This window comes from Cariama cristata, unplaced genomic scaffold, assembly GCF_000690535.1.
Source record: "Cariama cristata isolate BGI_N322 unplaced genomic scaffold, ASM69053v1 scaffold5577, whole genome shotgun sequence".
Taxonomy (NCBI): domain Eukaryota; kingdom Metazoa; phylum Chordata; class Aves; order Cariamiformes; family Cariamidae; genus Cariama; species Cariama cristata.
In genome coordinates this window covers 64,304-86,143 of record NW_009626991.1, presented here as the reverse complement: position 1 = coordinate 86,143, position 21,840 = coordinate 64,304, and the positions used below count along the sequence as shown (strand labels likewise).

The window sequence follows — 21,840 nt, the reverse complement described above, 5'->3', positions numbered from 1 at the left end:
TTGTTTCTATAAACAGTGGTAGTCATTAAAACCCTGAGATGCTACAATATCTCACAATACCATATGGTCAATACTTTTAGTATACCAGTGTATTTTGGGTAATTACCATGTAGTTCATTATAAAAGAGTGATGAATTTTAAGCTTTTGAAATGAGTGAGAAGGAGAAAGCCAAAGATCAGGATTCCTGGGAATGCAGCAAACTGAATCATAATGCAGTCTATTATCGACCAGTACTTTTTCATCTGTGCTGCTCTGCCCAGTCCTGGGAAGCTCAGATATAAAAATGCCATCATTTAATTTTCACGCCTGAAAATTTTTTTGGAATTTTGTAACTCAGAAAACATGTACAAAATGTAAATGCCTGACCACTAAAATTAGAATGAAGTAATTTTAATCTCACTCTAAATCATTTTTATTTCACACAAATGAAATTTCATAAGTAGAAAATCAGTGAGGACGAATTCAGAACACAGAGAATAAATTGGAACAGAGAAAATATTTTAATTTTTCTTTCAAGTAGCTATTCTGGCTTTCCACTGGCAATTGTTTGAAGAATGTATGCCACAATCTGAAGAATAAGTATATCTGCTGTAGAAATAAGTTTAGAGTTAATTTCTTAATAGTGTGGAGAGTTATTTTTATAAAAACTCAGTTTTAAAATCCTTAAAGTTTGGATCTCTTACAGAAGTTATTGTGCTTCTTTAATATCTTTCTTTTAACATTGGGTTGTTGGATATTCTTTGTCAATTTATTTAAATCATTTGCATTATAAATTGGTCTGGGCTTTAAGCTTCCTTGAAGGAAGAGGGAAGATATGAAGGAAGGGAAAGAATGAAAAGTTGGAAGTGCATTACAATGTGTATAATCAGTTATCCTCAATCTCTTTTATTCATTACTTGTATGAAGGAGTAATTTTGTGTTTTCAAGGCTTTTTTGCATCAGAGATCCAGGGTTCATGCCAAGTGGACTCCAGCACTGTTTCTAACATTCAGCTTAAAATGCACTAGGGAGTGCGCTGGTGGGGTCCATTTCAGCCTCAGAAAGGAGGACATCACAATTACGGCACAGATTATTGCCATTATTTCCGTGCTTCTGCTAGTGACAAAGTATCTGTATGAATTTGTTGCTATTAACACAGCTGGAGGTAGTGCATGTTTGAAGTAATCCAAGTACAGGCTGGCAGTGTCACACTTCCACTGTAACTCTAGAGAGTTGATCCTTCTCGACTTCTCTGTATCACTCTCTTGTTTCCATGATGCCGTTAGCTCCTCTGACCTTCTTAGTCTGACCACTGCCATTGATTTTTAGCATGTGTCATTTGTGTTACAAATTGGTCTGGACTTGAATCTGTTTGTGTTAAGAGGTTAAATTCACACTAACTCATGGTGGGAAAATAGGGGAAAAAATTACGGAAAGTGGGAATTTGCTGAGCTGTCAAAAACAAAAGTAAGCTTAAAAACGTTTTATGGCTAATAAAGCCTTTGAGGAAACAAGCATAGAAAAATGAAACTGCAACCCAATGCAATAAAATTGCAGTGTCCTTAAAATAATTACAGTAACAGTGCTCTGAAGTCAGGCAGCTCTCAAACAATCCGGTGAGTAGCTCTGTGCTTAAAAGTTATTTGGTTGCTTTCATGAATCCTGAATAAATGTGAACCATTAAAAAAATTAATCATTATTTAACTAAATTTAAGGCACAGGCCAAATTTCAAACCAAATGAAATCCATTTAGTGCTGAAATACATTCCCTCTCTAAGTCTTTACTGGGGATGTGTCCTTCAAGATGTATGAAACCACACTGAAACTTGGACAAAAGACTCAAACTCAGACAAGGCAAGCTGTTATAACACCATGGCCTTGAAGCATCAGTGCCCAGGACTTTCATTACAGATTATTGGATGAGTTACTGTCAGGGACCCTTCCAGACAAGAGAAATAAATACAGTTTTGGTGTGTAAATGTTCATTTTTTTAGGTTTGGTAGGCTCAGAAAGAATTTAATGGCAACACTATAAATTACTTTGATATTAATGTATTCCCAGTAGTCCTTGCTATGCCACTTACCTCCTCTGTGACCTGCAGCAAACCACTCTAATTTCTTCTTTCTCCATTTCTTCTCCCTTATATGGATAATATGTATCTTGTGATGAGTGAGAATTCCTTTATGTCTAGAAAAAGAGAAGCAGGAGTTGAAGAAGGTTGGATTCAATAGCTTTATACCAGTGGTTGCCAACCTGATGAGGATGAGAGAGTCATGTCACTGTGTTGCCATGTCTTCTCTGACATGCTGTGTGCTACCTAAGGTGGCAGGAACACTCACTCCTTCTATGGGGCATGTGTAGATGACACCATGCACCATTCATTCCTTCCTTAGGCAAACTCAACATCTTTCCTCTGGGTTGTAGGGCATGTGGCTCAGATATTGGTAGCTAGCTAGCAGCTAAATCAGCCAGGTTTGGTAACTGACCATTCAGGTCAAAGAATAGTGATGTTGGTGTGCTAGAAAGTGCTGTGAAGCCAATTCCCAGGAGACAGAAGTCAGTGGAAAGAGGGGAGTGTAAATCTCTTGAGGAATCTTGGTAAAGCTACATCTATTTATTGTGATGGCATCAGCAGCTCTTCCATAGTTCAGTTACTACTGAAATTTGCACACAGAGAGGTTCAAATCCTTCTATTTCATACTTCAGTAGCTGAGTTTCCCATTATGTTGCTTGTTAAAAAATTTACTAATCTTAGCAGAAAAAAAAAAAAGAAGGGAAAAAAAAAGAGAAAAGATAAAAACAAAATAATTAAATTGCGTCCTTAAAATAAAAGCTTTGCTGGTGTTATTTTCAGCATCTCTGAAGTGGAGAAGTGCTGTGATCACCAAGTCTGAGACCACATCAATGATAAGCTACTATTCACATTTTAAGTCTTGGCTATTTATATCTGAAGGCCACTGAGCTTCAACCTCCAGGAGGCAGTGCCAGGGACCCTCTCTTCTCTTTCGTGGCAGCACTGTGCCTGGAAGACCCTCAGGAGCGAATCACTTTCTCATGAGATACATCAGACTCTCCTGGGAGAAAAGCTGCTGTTGCAGCAAAACTGCAAGTTGTACCTACCCTTCAAATCAACGGGAGATAAATGGGATGCTCTTCATACCAACGTTAAGGAGAGTGAGTCACAGAGCAAGGGCCAGGGTGTCACTGTGGATTAAGAACTGGTTATGAGATAGGAGAGAAAGATTCGTCATGAGCTGCTGCTTCTCAGTGTGTAGAGAGATTAGTGGTACCCCATGGGCAAATTGTCTCTGTTAGGAAGAACTGTGGAGGATTTAGAAAAATTCCAGATGGATTTAAATACATTGAGGGATTAAGGAGCACAATGGTAGATGAAATTCAGCTGGAATAAGTGTGACAGAATAATAGACATTAACAAAAATAGTTCTTTTTGGGGGAAAAAAAAAAAAAAGAAAAGATATTCTTAAAACTCGTCATAGTCTGGGCTCTGAGGCTGTGGAAAATTTTGAAGAAAAGATTTGCTGCATTTAGATACATGAATCCTGCCCTTGGTATGGTGGCACATATTTTCAGACTTGAAAATTTAAAAGAAGGCATGCAAATCCTGAAGTCAGTTGCCCATTTTCCTGCTGTGTATTTCTAAAACACAAACTAGCCTAATAGGTATCACTGATGTCAAGAGTTCAACAGTAGATTTTTTTGAAAGAGAGAGATTTTTGTAAGTAATGAGCATATACATAATCACATTAACTAATTGTTTGTAGAATTATACCATAATCTTACTTCTTTATTTTTGGGAGGAATACTCTTGCTGCAGGATATAAGGCAAGAGGGACTGATTCCTGATCTCTCTCTGTTCTTTACCTAGGCTGCAGTGCCGTCGATGCATGTGGAAATAGAGTGCATGGCTAAGATTATCATCCCAATCTGGAAACACGAGGTTCATGTGTTTCATGAGGTTCATATCAGGATAAAATGGCATCATTCTTGTATCTGACCACTGGAGTCAGATACTGAATCAATTGGAATCTGGTCTTTTCATGTATAATATTCTCATTTATTTAGTCAGGTGTCCCTAGTACTCCTGGGATAGAATATGAGTGTTTTACTGCTTTTCAAATGGGCTTTGGGCAACTGCCTGAATACTGGCAATTTCATAGCAACTCTCACACCTTTCAAGTTTTGTCTCAGGGAATTGAGGCCAATGTTGAAGACTGTTCCTGGACAACTTTTTTAACGTCATTCTTTCTTGATTTTTAGCAGTGTGAACACAACAGTGCCCAAGACAAAAAAAAAAAAAAAAAGAACTAATGGTTTCTGTCTGTCACAGCATTGTTTTTCCCAGAGTAGACTGCTCCTTAGGTAGTTCTTACAGAGATATTTCTCAGCTGACAACTTCTCTCACCCTCCTTCAGAACTTTTCCAGAATTATCTTGGATGTTATTTTATTTCTTAGGTCTTATTTTTGGACTCTCCTGTATTTACTGCTGGCTTGAGAAAATCAGGCAGTAGCAGGTCTGAGTTGGTTTAAAATAACCTCCAGTCTTGTGCCGGTGGCTGCTGCTGAGAACAGACTCAAGGTCTGGGGTTAGTATGTACTGCTGGGGATGTGCTCCCTTCAGCAATTGCTCTTCTCACTCCTTCTTGATCCCAGCAGCAGGAACTGGAAATTGCTTTCCCCCTCTTTACCCTTTTCTCTTGACACCTTTTAGCAGGCAAAGCAGTTATAGCTGGTGTGCACCAGCCCCTTGCCCACGAAGAGGCAGTGCTCAAGTTCGGGCATTCTGGCTCCTCTGCTTCTCCTTCCCAAGCAATGCACTGAGAGTGGAGATACAGTGTGAAAGGCATCAGGCCTGATACTGACCCATGAAGGTGGGTGGTTAAAAGTGCTGAAGCTACTGTCACCTGTTCAAATAGACCCCCTCTACTGGATTTAATCTTTTATATTAGCGCAAATAACAAGCAAACAGACAGATCCTTGCATATCTGTAAGTCATTTTAAAGAAGCTCTGAAATACCTCCATAGATCTCAGAGTCTTGTCGCTCAGCCTGAGCCCTGTGACAAATATATCTGCTCTTTTCCAGGCGTGGAGGGGGGGATAAGACCTTGTGTTGGAGCTGGCTGGGCTGCTCCTCCAAGCTTCCGATCAGCAGGGAGTTTGCCTGCACCCTAGTCAATGCCCATGCTGCTGCCAAACAATTTTAGCAGCCAGAGAAAACTAGTTCTCCACATTATGCATCTTATATGTAACCTCTTTATTTGACTCTCTAAAACATTCCATATGGTATTCCAGACCCATATTTCTGAACTTTGGTTTTTTTTTTTTTAGGTTTAGCTTTTTATCTGCAGTACTAAGGAGACTGTACTGCATATTAAGAAAGTGATACTGTTATAGACTGTTGCACTGTCAGTGAGGGGAAGTCAATTTGATGTCAATACATTATTGAAAAATGGCCAGGTGCAAATTTCTTAAATAATTATTTTAAACTATGAAATGCATCTTTCTTAAAATTCAATATTTAAAAAGACTAGAGTAAAAAAAAAGTACCTAGAATCAGTACTAAAAAAGAAAATCTTCAACATGAAGGAAGCTCCTGTGTGTGCCTACTAAGTGAACAACTGTTAAAAAATCTTAGATATAAACACTCAAACCAAATACAGAGATAGGCAGGAGCAACAAAATTATGTCAGCTCAAGCCTTAGATTAGCTTCTAGAGCAAATTAACCCCACTACAAGACACTGATCTTTGGTGAACCCATCCAGGCGATTATCAGACTAAGTCTTCTCGTAGATTATTTTTGCTAACATGCGAATCTGTGGGGTAAAGACTCAACTGAGAAAGAATCTTACAGTACTAACCCAACACTTTCACTCGCAGGGCATAATCTGCATGTACCTCTCATTGTCTGATCAAAGTTGATTACTGAAATTAAATTCTTCACCAGATTTAGTTAATTCAACTTCTGTTTTCAAGAGTGTTGGCTATCTGTCTTGTTATCCTTATGGCTAATAACTTTTCTCTTTAGGGCATATTTCTAGGTTTAAAGCAGAAATGCAGTTATTTCAGAATTTAGGGTGAAAGCCAGACTGTGCCTCACTTAGGTGCCAACCTTAGAGCTGCTGGATGCTGCACATCTTCCCCAAAGATGGGGATGTCATCCACTTCATTTGACATCATTGAGCTCCCTGAGACACAAGTGAAGACATACCCACACAGGGAGGTTAGGCACCTCCTTTCCTCCACTGGTTAGAAGGGACTTTTGGAGACTTCAGAAGACAGCCCAGACTGCAAGGAATCTCCCTGTTTCACTGAGACATGCCGGACAAGTAGGATATTCTGGGATCCAGTGTGTTTAGTGCTCCTCTGCTGAAAGGCACCGTGTGTAGTATCTTCTGCCTGTCTTCTGCTTATTACTGCAGAGGTTAGAAAGTGAAGCAGCAGATGGAAGAGATCTGACTGAAGTTAGTCTGAGCAGTTTTAACTACAGCACCCTAGGACAGTGGTCTGTGTACCAGCCCTGAGTGATAGCACTGTCCATCATCCTCTTGATGGCCCAGCAGTTCATCTTCAGGCATAAAACCAACAGAGAAGGATAAACAACATGCAAGAGAGAACATTACTCTCAACTTGAAGCACTCAGGAGGAAAGACTGCTGGTCCAAACTTAGTTTTCAAGCACATGTGCATTTTACATTAGTAAATATTGAAAGTGTTTTTAAAGTGAAGAATAGTCTAAATAAAAAATACCTCCTCCCCAAAAGTCCTAGGCGCTGGTTCAGGTTCTACCTTCCTCTGGTTGAGATGTGGATTCAATACTATTCAAGCTGAACACAGGTGTAGCCAAACTTTTGAACCTTCTCCAGGGAAAACAGGTGGAGTAGAGATGTCACTGTGCTTGAGTTTGGATAGCAGAAGAGAGGCTGGGTGTGAGAGTGGCTTTTATCTCCCTAGAAAATGCACTTTCTGATACTGCCAGGAGGACAGTAGTTAAGCACTCAGGCAACTTTCAAGCCATAGAGAAATGCATTGCAATTTTAGTGCAGTGCTCAGCACTCTTAAAAATGGACAAACTGGCCTTCATGGTCTGTGTCTCGATTTAAGCAAATTTTAGGTGGATTGAACCCTATCTTACTTAAGATTTCACTGGGGATTAGACTGACATTTAGGTTTAAGGAGTGCAATTCCCAGTGTCAGGCCTATTTCTGTACTGTAGATTATTCTTCATTTTTGCAGAAAATGATTCAATTGAACTAATCTGACAGGGCTGACTGGACGTCCATTATAGTGCTGCATTACAATTGCTAAACAGAGTATTGGAAGGGCACTAGGTACAGTCTGGTAAAGATGGTACATAATTTGAATGACGGCACTAAGGGAGCTTTCAGAGTTCAGTAAGTGGATTTCCGAAGACACTTGGCAATTGGGAGGAGGAAAAGCAAATGAGAGCAACTGCTTGTGAGACTGACATAACCTCCGTGTAACATTGAGCTACATGTTGCTCTCCTTGGACTGGGAGCAGGCTTAGCAAATGCTAGCAATCAAGCAATCTGTATAACTGGATCAAATTTTTCACTACCAAAATGGATCAGTTTCTGGAATTGTTTTGACAGGGATGTCAGGAAATACAGAACATACAGTTTTCATCATTGTTTACTTCTGTTTGTCCTCTTGTTCCCTTTGACATTGCCCACTGGCTTAGAGTTTGAGCTCCATTTAGCTCAGCATGCAGAGCTGGCCATGCTGCTAGTGTCACTCCCTGCAGAACTCCTCCTGTTCCTTCATTTACATGTTCCCTTCTTGTTCTTTAACCAGAAGGGCAAGCTTTGAGCCTTGAATGCATAAATCATTAGGGCCAGGTCAAAAATAGACAGTCCACTATTTAAAGTGGTTGTTCTCACTCATCAGATTTGTAGTTTACCTTGGGAATTTCTTGGAAACGTGGCATCAATTTGTAGCATTGTTGGGATAATTGCAGCATGAGGCTGAACTGGTCTTGAGATCAGCATCCAATTTTCAGCACTACCTCTTTTGCTGGAGCAGTCTAATTGGCCATTCGTGAGGCATGTCTGGTCCGTAAGACTCTTGCCTCCTACTCCGTTTGCTCACTGCAGGCATTTGCAAGGTGACTAACTCACCAGTGGCAGAGAAGTTATCTTCACCTGGACCTGGGTGCTCTAAATATGCTTGCAAACCAGTCAGATCTCCTATGCTGAAAAAGTTTGGAACAAAATTTTTGGTAGGGGAATGAGGGAAGTTTTTATTATAACTCAAAGTTAATTTTCAGGTTATGTGATATTCGCTACTACATCTTCTCCATGTTTGGTAGGGAGAAACATATGTAGCCTTTAGGGACAGCCAATAGTGCTGCTCTTTCTATTTGTAGATCCAGAAGATATGCAAGTCAAATAATAACAGTCTTTTATATAACAGTACTAGGCATCTGACAAAGTAAGTTGGTATCATTGCCTTCATTTTACGGATAGTGAAATTGAGGGTCAGGAAGATGTCGTGACCAGGATAACTTGGTAGGCCTCTTCCAGATGAAGATATATTCTGTTCCTCATTCATAATTTGTTCAGCAAGGGATATTCTCTGACTTATGTATAAAACCACTGAAGACAGTGGGATTGTATAGACAGATTTTAAAAAATGGCTAGCAAATTTTACACATTTTGTAGCAGTGACTGAGAAGAAAATCACTTAATGGGATTGTTCCAAGTTGCGCCAGCTTTCTGGGACCAGATTTTAGAAATGACTCCTGATCACTATATTTTTCTTGTAAATTGAGCAAATGAAGTTAAATCTTTAATAGACAATAGCAGAGGAAGATTATAATCCAAAATTCTGTTATTTAAATTACCTCTGTAAGTGGATTGTTCCTTAAAATATTTCTGTTTTCAACTCACTCACTGGGAAGGATGTAGATATTGGAAGATACAGAATATTTTTTTCACCAAGCAATGTAATTTTCCTGTGTTCAATGTCCAGAACTTTGTGGAAACATTTTAACAAACAGTTACATAAAGTTGGGCTCCCAAATCCACTCCTGAGCATTTAAATGGATTACACTGTTTATGCTGGTTTTCGGAAGTGCTCAGCAGCTCACACTAAAGTTAAGAGATATTTATTCCTGTACTTTCATTTCAGATTCACCTCTAAATAAGATAGCTTTATAGTCTAGATCTGCTTTTTTTAATTTGTTAGACAAAACTCCTGATGAAGTTGTAGGGAGCTGATTGGCTTGTGATTATTTTAGCTCAGACAAGTAGGTATGGATTGGATTATTTATTTTTCACATGGTGAAAATGGATAGGAAATTTTTCGTGGTTATGTCATGATGTTAAATCATGACATCAGAGTCTTTCACTGAGCTGGGGAGTCATCTCTTCTGAAGGGATAATGTATTACTACCATATAACATTGGCCATTTTTAGCAGAGATATAAGCCATATGCTCCAGCAGGTATAACTAGTTTAGTGCAAGAACTGTGCCCTGAAAATTGAGATTAAACAAAAGCAGCAGTGAAATATTTTGCAGATGACACTCTGCCAGACTTTAAAACTATATGTATCTACATAAACCCCAAAGGAAATATTTATATTTAATTTCCCATTTATTTCTTCATTGTCGTTAACCTGTCAAACAAAGTATATTCTACAAATAATATGAGATAGAGATCGGCATCTGAGTGAGACAGAGTTCTGTTACTGGTTCAGTAGGGTCTGAATCTGTCAGCTGAAAATAATATTTAAGCTGGCACTCACAGATAGAGATGGCATTAGAAGATAAAGCAATCGAGGAAAGCTAGTTATACATGAATTTTCTATACTTTCTGACTCTCTTTTCATCTTCCAACTGGAGATGGAAACCTAAAAAGGACCTCAAAAGAATTATTTTAAACTCTGAGATGTATTACGTTTTGTTTTATCTGCTATTATCATATCTTAGCACAGTTAACTTGAAAGAAGGTGCAAAAGAGAAATCTACAGCAAGTGAAATGAGAGCAAAGGTAGGAAACCCAAAGTAACCGCTGTCTCAGGATCTCAGCTGGCAACAGCTATGTGGTCTGCAAAAGGATGCTATGCCATCCAATAGTTCCTTCTTCTTAAGGCCAAAATCTAGATTGAAGGTGATCAAAACCTTTAAGGCAACCAAAAGAAATGGTGATAAAATCAAGAAGGACTGTTAAAGACACTGCAGGAGCCATTAATTTTCTTTGACATAGATAGGGTTAGCTGGCCTCAAGAGAACTTGCGAAACATAAATAGCATCCATGGGTAGGCCTTGTGCTGCTTTTGTTTTTTTCCAGTACATGTTTTGTATCTTTGAGACCTATGTAAGTTGTGATTTCTCTTTAAACTGTTCACCATTACTGGTGTACTGAAATGTGTTATCACAGGCTCCCAAAAGAAAATGCATATGTGTTGGACCTCTGTTGTAGCATGTCTGGAAGTTGAGGGGCCGTGGCCCAGAGACTCACTCTGTGCCGTGCTGCTCCAAGGGCCAGCAAGACCCATCACCAAAAAGATGTTTCCCTCTCTCCTCCTCCACTATAGGGAACTGAAATGATGCTCTTGACAGTTCAGACTAAGTAGTGTGAACCCTACCCCCACCATTAGCTTTCCTCCAAGTCTTTGGCCTTGATAAAATAGTTTCATCATCAGGGTTATCTAAAGAGTCTTCTTTCTACTGTTACAATTTCTATCTGGAGTATCTCACTATTTCTTCCTTGTCTGAACAACTATTTTTTGTCTGTCTTTCTTGATTTATGTAACACTTTCCTTTGAATTAATTCCATAGTTGTTGAATCCTCACAATTAATAGGTGAATCATATTCACAAGAAAAAACCCACTCTGTAATACAGAAACTTCTTCCCATATAGGACTGAATCAGGCAAGCCAAAAACCAAGCATAGTACGTGAAAAATCACAAATAGCACCTGTTCCACGGGTACTGTGTGCTTGCACTGGGGACGTGTGGGAGGACCATGGGTAGGAGGATAGGTGATGTTTGCAAGTTATTGTCTGGTGACTGTCCTTGTGTAAACCTGAAATCAGATGGATGGTGTCGGTGCACGGTGCTGTTGCAGGGTAGGCTAGTTTGCTTAAAACTGTACTGGTGGGAACGGTGTATTCTGTCTGTGTAAACAAAGCTAAAGGCTATCACTGTACAAACCACGCAACACTGAGAAAAATGCAACACTAAACAAAAGCAAAGCAGAAATAGAGCATGGAGAATGATGTTCTGGCTTTTTTAGAGAAGGTTTTGAATATTCGACTCTCCTACAATACAACTGTCACAGAACTGTAATAAACAGCACTAGTATGTATCAATGTTAAGAAGTTGGAAAAGTTGCATTGGAAAATAGCATGATATAACTTAATAATTGTTATTGTGAGTCCTCAAATGTGATACTGTGATCAACAGTAGTACTGGTACCAAAGAGTACTGGTTCTGCAGCTTTCCTGTGCCATTGTGAATGACAATTTCTTAGCCTAACAAACTGCATGTGAGTTTGTGAACCTATGTGTTTCAGTTTGGTATTGGATGGGAATTACTAAGGCTACTCCTGGATGCTCAGGCTTGCAAAAGAATGGCCTTCCAGCACTGTTTTCTCTCCCATTTTCCTCCAGCATTCTTGCTGGGTTGTAGCATTGAAATGTTCTGATTATGTCCCCTGTTACCGTTGCTGCATTGGCTTGTAGCAGCATACATTGTTTTTGAAGCTGGTGAAATGCTTTTTCAGGGGAGGGAGGGTAAGCAGTGAGTAGGAGGTTGAGCTTTTACAAATGAGACTCTGTTGGTAAAAAAATGACACCAATGTACGCAGCAGACTTTGCCTGCACCATTGCATATACTTGCTATTACAGTAAAAGCCCACTTGCTGACACCAATCATTTCCATAAAATTTAAGCCAACATCTTTGGGAGAAAAGATTTAATTAACACATAAGCCCCTGAGTCACTATGACAATCTGCTTTTATAGTGATGGGAATAATCACATTTCTACCCACTGTCAGTCCTTGAAATATAGGGGGTTTATGAATAATCTATAGTACATTTTTTTCCTTACAGAAACAATCAGATTCTTTTGTTACTTTCACACAAGAACATTTCTGTCTTAGACATCTAGAAAAACTCTAAATTTATCTGATGCCTTGAGGGGCTACCTCTGCTTGTGTGACAGGAGGTCTCTTGAGCATTTTGGGTTAGTAACATGAAGGGAGGTTGAGCAATTCCATCCTAACCAAGATCCACATGAGACATCCCATTATTTAAATAGAGGTGCCCTTAGGGCAGTGTATGCAGAACCTAGTGCAATAAATAAATAAATAACAGTGCTCATTGCAGACAATAAATAAAATTATGGCGATGATTACCATGATATAAAATTAGATTCAAGAACTTTCACTGTGAAGCAGAAATAATAACCTAGGTACGGAGATTTGAAAAAATCTTTTTTCCCCTTTAGTCCAGTTGAAAAGATCATGTCTAATACATGACACCTCCTTCTCCTACTTGTTAGAAGTTCTTGAAGGAAAAAATACAGAATCTTTTTTCCCCCAGGTTAGTCTCATCAAAGTTATTTCTGATTTACTGTAGCATAAGTTACATAAGTATCAAGCTTGTAAGGTTTAATTTTATGATCTTTAATTTTATGATCTATGTTGAGAATAATTCTGTAATCACAATTTAGACAGAGAATGTTTCATCTGTTGTTCTGGCTGGACATTGTTATATCATTTCCTTATCTTTCTACTTTCATAATACTTTTGTATTTGGTTCCACAGTATTGAACAACAGCTAAACAAGGTAGGATCCGTATACTAGAGACAGAATGTTCTTAATGCGTCTTTAGAGTTGTAACAAATCTAATAACCTGAATTTTTTTCAAATATAAATTTTGCATCTAGATAAGTGCCTTTTTAAATGATAGCAGTCCTCTTGTGTTAGGCTTGATTGCAACCTGTTTTCTGAATTAAAAAATGTAAATGTGGCATTGACAAAGGTTAAAAAGATTTAAAGTGGATTCTGTCAGCAGTGCATGCACACACCAAACTAAATCCTATGTATCTAATCAGGGTCCGCTGGACTGTGTGCCTTGCTCCATTGTTTACTTTCAAATCCATAATAATTTTGTATCCTTTCACTGGGCGAAGATTCATTTTAAAAACTAATGAATTTAAAAATATGCTTCTCCCTTGTCTGTTTGATACTGAGCCTGCAATTTGACTTTCATTGTTTGTTTCCCTCCTTGTTTCGTCAATCCTTTTCTCTCTTTCTGTCCTTTTACTTTATTACATTTTTTATTGAGGACTGAGATGAACTGGTTGCTGCATCATGGGCCCATTACACTTCCTAACAATTCCATTTACACCTTATTGTTTGTCTTATTGCTGGAAAATTCAGGTGATTCATCATGCCTGAAGAAGCACCTGATCCCAATTCCCTTGATATCACGATCACTATGTGACAGGAATACAGTTAGTGGTGGCTTTCAGACTCTAAGAGGCCAAGGTGATAACTCTTTTGGGACTTTTAGCCTCTCAAGTATTGATGAGTTCCATTTTCGTAATGCTCTGTTTTCTTGCTCCCTTTCAACAGCCCCCTGAGTGTGGAAAAGGGCTTGGAGTTAATAAAGGAAGTGGCAGATCTCCTAAAGCTGCAGATGAGTGCCTTCGATGATGTCAAGTACGTACATGGAATTTGCCCCTTTTTATTTTATTGGATTTCTCATTATTTTTTAATAGTTTGTCTTACAAGGAAATATCTACTCTTTAATGCCAAAGTTAATGAGTGTGTAAGAGACAAAAAAGAATATTGTAATGATCTTTATAATGTCCCCTACACAGAGGAACAAATTATTTTGAAAAAATTGTAAAGACAGATTTTATCTATGCTTCCATAGGGAAAAAATCATCTGCTCAAAGTGCTGTAAAAATATTGCCAACCTTACTTAACAGTTTCTAGGTAAGGAAAGTCTTGTGAAGGGTCATTATACCCAGCGTTGCTGAGGGGGAGAACAACGTCAGAGATGGGTAAGAACTTGGGTCCCTGGCTTTGAGTCTGGTATGTGGCGCACTAGGTCGTGCTGCTTGATCAGATACTCATTTAACAAGTCACAGGGAGTTCAGCTATGTCGAGCTGCTATTTTTCTTCATATGATTCATACTGATGAATGCTCTGCATGTTAATCTCCTGAACTAGGAGGCTGATTTGCCATGTCCTGTAAAAATTTTTAGATTGGGAATTTTCTGAAATCATTTCAGTAGGAACATTTACTTCACAAAACTTAATTCTTTCTCTGTAAAAGAGAATGTAAAAATAGTTTGATAGAAAAGTAATGGAAAAGAAGGGTCAACCGTGGGAGGGTTTTGACAGCTTGCTGGAAAGAAGTCACATCTTGGTGCACAGAAAATAACTAGTGTCTGGGTAGCATCCAGTTCCTGCCTATGTTTCAGAGGGTTTGGGGCTGCTTGTTTTGGCCCATGAGTTGATTTGCTGAAGTGCAGCATCTTTCTCAGCCTTACTTGTCCTGCCATCAGCTTTTGTTTAACCTTCAGTTCCAGTGAATGTACTTCATCGTTTAATACTGTATTTTAAGCCGTAGTCTAAAGATGTTTCATCTTTAGTGGAAGTGTTTATTATTATTTGAGAAAAAAAAAAATCTAGCCCTTCTATTACTGTATATATGAGGAGAAATAGACTACTGGTGAGAAAATCTTTTTAGAAACCTGACAAATACCAGGCATATTGGCTTTAGTTGTTTAGAAGGAAAACATTCCCATATTCGATTTCCTAGAATAATTCTGTGTATTGCTGAATGTGTTTTTGCTTGTATTTTATGAAACGCATTTTTTATGAAAACTGAATTTTGAAATTACAAAAATTGATATTATGTGGTCTTCCTTGTAAAGAGAATTTGCATCCTTGACTTTGAATACTAGCAGATAAAGTCTGCTGCACATTTAAAGGGGTAATCCCATGGAACAATTTCTCTGCTGGAATCAATGGGTTCTGCTTCATTAACTTCATTAATTTACAGTACAAGAACACTTTCACCTACCTTTCTAATTGTTAGTGTAAAGCCTTTTGGTTATTTTTATTATTTGATAAATCACAACAGCATTGCAATTGGCAGGCTGTAGATTCATTCTCTAATGAAAAATATCCCTCCAGTGATATAGCTAGCTATGAACAACCTTTTATTTTTTTTAAATGTGTGACATTAGGGAAGTTGGCTGTTTTATGTCTATTGATATGCAGTCGTATGACTCTACCGAAAGTACTTGTATGGTCAGTACTTTAAAACTGTGTTGTGAATTATTTTTACTCCAAACAGACTGAGCATTCTGTCTATCGACACATTTTTGTCAGTTTTTGCCTTTTAAAAAGATCTATAAACCTATGAAAGGTTACCCCGAATCTCAAGGTAGTGAAGAATTCATCCATAATAAATTTTCTTTATTCCGGAAAATGAGATGCTTTGACTCAGGTTAAACCCATGAAATGCTAAAGTAATGTGGAGCTGGCCAGTAGATATACCAGTAGTAGAAGCTTTAGAAAAAGGTCTCACCAAGCAAAGCATTAACGCTTTTTGGATTTGTTCTTTTGTCATGACTGCACAGCTATCAATGGAAAACTGTATGAGTTTGAAGGCTCTGATTAGCTTCTAAGTGGCCTCGTGGAGAGGGATTTCAGGAAAAGCTTGATGTCATGGTTATTCCTAATGCACTGTTGACATATCAAAGTGAGAGAATGAGGCCTCTCAGGAAATATGCTTTTTACTTGGCCCAAGGCATCGTGGGTTATTTAGATTATTTTATTTCACTGGCAATTAAAAGTACTCTTTTTCTTAAGGCATGAATTTTTTGTGCTGTTGCAAAGATTTCAGAGTAAAGACATGTTAAAGAGAATCACAGGGTTAATTTGAGAGTGTAGACAAAGCAATTGCATTAAATATGAATAGTGTAGGAAGAACTGAGTAGCAAAGGTGAGTGGTGGGTTCTTCTAAAGTTCTTTGAATTCTAAATTAAGAGTTTCTTGTCCTTTTCTCTGAAAAAAATAATTTTAAAGGGACTGCTTCACAAATACATTACTACCTTTAGTTTGTTTTGTCTGCAAATAACTTTCACTCTTCCCTGCATTTTTGTTTTTTTTCTGTGCTTTGGAGTTCCGTAAATGAACAATTGCTTTTGCATGAGTTCCTACCGATACCTGTGTTAGTTCTTGATTAGTTGGTGCATGGTAGTAATCAGCTTATTTTATCTTCTATCTTTCACAATCCTGCCAACTTTAACCGATAGCCTGCAATTCACAGTATAGCCTCAGGCTTGGCTCCCAGAGCATTCAGTCCACTTCTACAGTTGGTTTGTTGTCAAGTTTGCATTGACATAAACTTTGCTCACCCTGTGAAGCAGATGAGTGGGAATAGATTTGGGGAATTCATAATTAGAAATATTTCAACGTTGAAGAAAAGATCCAACATGTTAGCTGTCATTTTCGGATACAGCCTGAATCTTTATGGAAGTAATAGTTACGCTTAATATGTTTTGTTAATGGTTATGTAGCTGTCAAATAAATTCCATTATTTCTTATTACATCATTAGAGACCATTAAAAGGATATTAGCATGCTGATGTAATTATGCAAGCAGACGTAAAATGACTATAGTTATGATTTTATAATCTAATTAGGGGTGTCCAATGCCCCTGGTGATTGATTGTCGGACTGGTATCATGGATTGAAGTCAGATGGGCAGAAATGTTAGGTGGGTTTGTATTCATTTAAAAAAAAAATATCTTACCACTCTGCAATCTGCAACCTTGGCCTTCTTCATGTAAGTACAGTTCTTCACACTTTATCGAGTAAACTTACAAACACAAGAAGTTATCAAGATACATCCAAATGTAATAAAAATACACAAAATCTGTAAGTTAAGCTGTGAGAGTAGTGGAAAAGACACTCAGAATCCATAGTCAAAGCCATTGATTAGAACATAGATGACTTATTTGGTTTCTGATGAGAATACAAATTATTTCTGAATTTTTATTTAGTGTTCTCATACTTGGGGTATTTACTGAGAACATTGCTGAAGGGACTTTTCAATTCTAAGCTTAGCTGAATACCTTTGTATGGAAAGAAAACAGATTATTCTGATTTCATAGTATTTCAGACTGCATATCCTACCTTTCTCAGCCTCCAGTTAAGAGTGAGATTTTCAGCTGAATATTACATTCTATGATGGATGCTGCAGTAGCACTGATTTTTTTTCTTTTCCTTCTTATTTCTCTCTTTAGCCTTATATGATTTTTCCCTATTGCCACTGAAGATCTCTCACTCTAGGTGTCTCTTTTTTTCCCATTTTGTTCTACTGCTTTGGCTTCCTGTACCCATTCATCTTAATGATTATCTTTCTCATTTTTGCCTTCTAATATACCTAAGCTCGGTACTCAAAGAACTGTCCTTTCAGGAGACATGGTAACTTGACCAACAAGCGTGCCCATTTCCATATCTAATTTTTCAGTGGAAAACCTATAGCAGAGTACTCCACATTCATTCCATAAAATGATGTTAATCTCTATCTGCTGCTGTTGTTTTGAACTGTAACGATAATTGCCCATATAAGCATATAATCTATATATATAATGTTGAGGATGAACAGGATACTTATGCTAAATTTCAAATGCTAGTATAAATAGATTTTTCAAGTTATAAAAACTGATTCTGATTATCTAATATAATGCTCTGGATTGCAAAGCCATCAAATTTAACCAATATTCCCCTATCATGTAGCGTTGGTTGCATCTATATTGTACATCCAAAGCTAAATTAAAAGACCAAATCACTGATCTGTCTACAGCTCAGACTCACAGGCCTCAGGTTGGTTGTTCGACTTTCACCTGAGCGCTCTTGCTACCTACACTGAGACTAGAAGCTAATTCAGTGTTTTACTTGAATAGCTTGTTATATGAAAAATGAAAATTCAGGTTAATTGAAGGTATGTATGGAAAGTGTATGGAGGCTTCAGCTGAAAAATACCTTTCAAAATTTGTAGCAGCCACAGCAGTGTGGTTTGGCACATATTATATTTTTTTAATTCAAAGTAATAACTAGTTTCAAAAACTTAGTTAAAGTTTGGCTTGTAAGGAAAATGCTTTCATTTTGGTGATAAGAATAAACAAAAAATTGATTTTGGACTGAACTCAAGCCATTCTTTTCTTTTTTGTTGTTTGTTCAGCTGACCAAAAACATCAATCTTTTGATAAAGACTGATTATGATATAATCTTGAAGTATTTGATCATATCTATATATTTGTCTACACCCCTCTGTCTTATTCCATTTGCAGGAAATAAAATGCTCAGTTAATGAGCAGTTCTTCAATGTTTCATTTTATTCTCATTTTTCAGTGTGTGGCTTCAGGTTTCATTTATTGCACATTATTCAATTCCTGCTTTGAGGTCAGAAAACCCATTTCCTCTTGCTTTGTTTTGTTGTTTGTTTGTTTGTTTGTTTTCCTATGGTGCTCTTCACTACACTGTCAAAATGCTTGACAAACATGAATTTATATACTTAACTTGCATGAGATATGGGGTATTATTAGGACCATACAGAGCTGGAGTTATGCATGAAGAGATTAATGTCAAAGCATTTGCTAACATGAGGTGTCCTGTCTGATGTCTGAGAGTATAGCTTATTTAGTCTCTTCGGTAAAGAACTTCACTTACTGAGACAGAGATCCCATTGGCTTCAATTACCATTCTGAGTGTTCAGCAGTCCCAGAAGTCAGCTCTCAGTTCAGACAGCACTATTTGGTCTGTGAAAAAAAAAAAAAAACCTACCTGAAATGACTTGGCTTTCAAATGGACTGAGTCTGAATCTGAATATGAGGCAGAACTGGATGGTACCAGCAGAATTCAAAGTAATGGTAGGACTGTTACATCTTTGTAGTTCCATACCTTGTTTGCACCATACTTCCTGAAATCTGATAAATATGAAGTTGAGGCCCCTGAAAATATTAACCTTCTCTACTGCTTGACTGCCATTCATCCTTGGAGGTCAGGGATTATATTGAAAAAACACTTTGAAAAGAAAGACTGCGTATCTGCATACAAAGTAAATCAAGACTGATTTTTCCTATTATACTGTACTATGTCCTTAGTATCAACTAAGTTTTTATGTATTGTTATGTAAAGAGTGATCTAACAAAAACTTGAATTTGAAAAGCTTATAATGAGGACAGCTACAAGCACATTCTTGCCATACTTCAAATATGTTTTCAAGTAGTGGGGTTAGAAACACTTTCCACCTACTTTTCAAAGAAAAGACTTTACATGACCAAACAATACCTATCATTATCCTTGTTATTAGGAAGGGCTGAAACGGTTGGGCTGGAATAAATACAATTTGAAAAGCCAGCCAACCATCCCAGTGAAAAGAACTTGAACTGAGGAAGATGTCTGAAAATCAAACCGAGTGGTGAAAGTTTGGAGAAGCTTTAAATGCGTTCAAATCGGAAGTGTTGGGCAGGCAGACTGATGCGCGGAGTTCCCAGCCTCACCTTTTATGAACATGTGCATTGACTGTAGTGTCCTAATCATGCTATATAGGTTTTCTTTATTGTTTGTCATGTTATTTTTCTAACACCTGAAAAACTCAATCAGCCAGTTAATCATATTCAGTCATCCAGAACCTAAACACTGGAGCAATACTTGGTATTTTCACTTCATCATGCTGATAGATTATGACATGTGGTATATGTATGCTCTAAATGTGAACATCTCAGGAAATTATTGGTAGTTTGAGAGGCAGGATAGTGTGAGGGAGGATTATTTGACCACTGAGCAGTAGTGGGACAGGCAGCACAGTGTCTTGTTAAGTTTGAATCTGCACGCATCCCTCTACTGTACAGATTCTCCGTGATTCCTTTCTCCTTGATTTGGTGTGCTAAATCTTTTCTTGTGTTGTATGTTGAACACCTGTGGATTAATATTCTTGCAAAGTTTTTTCTAAATTGGCAGATTCTGTATTCCACCACCTATGCCATTCAGATTTAGAGAGGAATGTTCTAATATTGTGCTTATGAAAAAGCATATAGTCCATCCTGTTCTGCTTAAGGTGCTGTAGTATAAACTAGCAATAGATTGAATTTTTATTTCCATTCCATTTATTGTCCAGAAATTAAGCAACATTTTTATTTCGATTTGAACTGTGCTATGCTTGGTCTCAATAAAAAGGTATACCTCAAAAAAGTTGAGCAATATTTGTCATCTATTCTTTGATTTTAAATAGCAAACCAACAGACTAAGGCTATTTGGCATAATCTTGTTTAAAATGTTCTAAAAGCATAACTCAGAAATAATGGAAACACTTTTATTCCAACTTGACTTCTTCCACAGATTTAAGGAGTCTGGAAAACAAATTGTCTGAAAAATGTACTGCTGTAACTCATTGCATGGAGGCTTTTACAAGAAATTATATTGTGTTTTCTGCTACATATTGTCTTATTTGACAACTAATTTATAATACAAAGATATATAAATTTTTAAAGGAATGAGGATAAGGAAACAAAAATAAGGTGGAAGTTTCAACTATGCATTCCTTTACTTAAAAATGAGTGATTTCTCAACTTTAGCATTACATTAGTCTTGCGGCTTTTTCCCCTGAGGTACAATATATTTTGTGTGCTTTCCTTTAATAAATGTGCATATAACCAAGATCATTTTGCCTTCTCCACTGTAACTTTCCTGCTAGAAAAATATAAAAATACATTAAAATAACAAGAAGGATTTTGGCCTGCAGCATTTTATGAATGCTAGGTGACAAAACAGAAAAACCATAAAAATCTAGGGAGACTCTTACAAATAAAAATGTACGAAGTTTGGCTTTCCATTACAACATTTCATCTCATTAAATCAGAGGATTTGCACATTTGTAATCAAAAGCAGAATGAAATCCAGTGTTATAGATACATTTCCATGTACTCATAGGTCCCTACTCTGGAGAAGGTTTTTCAGATAAGTGAGCTTCTGAAGTTTGTCTATCTTTTTTTTTTTGACTTCATATTTCTCTACTACTCATCCCTCTGTGTGACTGAGCATGCCATCGTATTCCTTTTTTAATAAAATTAAAGTTCATTACATTATAGGGTAGGCAGGGTGTACTCCTTTGTTTCAAGCAAGTCACTGACTATGTACTATTGCACCTAATTTATATAGTATTTCACCTACTATTAACAGGTGAACATTTCCATTCTGTAGATGGGTAAATTGGAACTCAAGACAGTTTGCTTGATTTTCCCTAAGATAGTATAGAATTTGGTGACGGATATGAGAATAGAAACAGAGAACTGTAATTCTCATTCTTGAACTAAAGCTTGGTCCACAAATAGAATAACTAATATTAGAAATGAAAAAAGATTATAATGTAGAGATTTGTTTAAAAGAATAGTCCTGTGTAAGAAATATAGAAAATTAATCTTATGTCTGTGTCTTTCTTGATTCTCCTACATACACAAACACACACTTTTTTTCTCTTTTTGTCACCTGGATGGATGGATGGATTGCATGAATATTACAGACCTACTGACCCAGCTGGAAAAAATAATTCTTCTGCACATTTTTTTACACCCTAAACAGTAAATATTGCATATCCAGGCCTATGAGCTACACTATGACCTGCCTGTGGAAGGGTTTGTATTCCTTAGGAGCCATAAAGGCAGTCAGAGCAAATACACATCCATAGGTGCGACCAAAAGAGCCGAACAAATTCCATTTGCAGTGCCTCCTTTGCAAAGCAAATGCCTGTACCTCAGAACTGGCAGGAGACGCTCAAGAACA

The 21,840-nt window shown here is 37.4% G+C and overlaps 1 protein-coding gene across 1 annotated transcript in view; it reads left to right on the top strand.

Moving 5' to 3' along the window:
* Window positions 1-13,693, top strand: part of LOC104164817 (receptor-type tyrosine-protein phosphatase N2-like) — a gene marked incomplete at both ends in the record, with an annotated part of 52,296 nt that extends 38,603 nt beyond the window's left edge. Inside the window, one exon of the mRNA XM_009704267.1 lies at window positions 13,607-13,693. Within this exon, the coding sequence (XP_009702569.1) occupies window positions 13,607-13,693 (87 nt within the window). The remainder of the gene's footprint in view (window positions 1-13,606) is intronic.
* Between the last annotated feature and the right edge of the window lie 8,147 nt (window positions 13,694-21,840).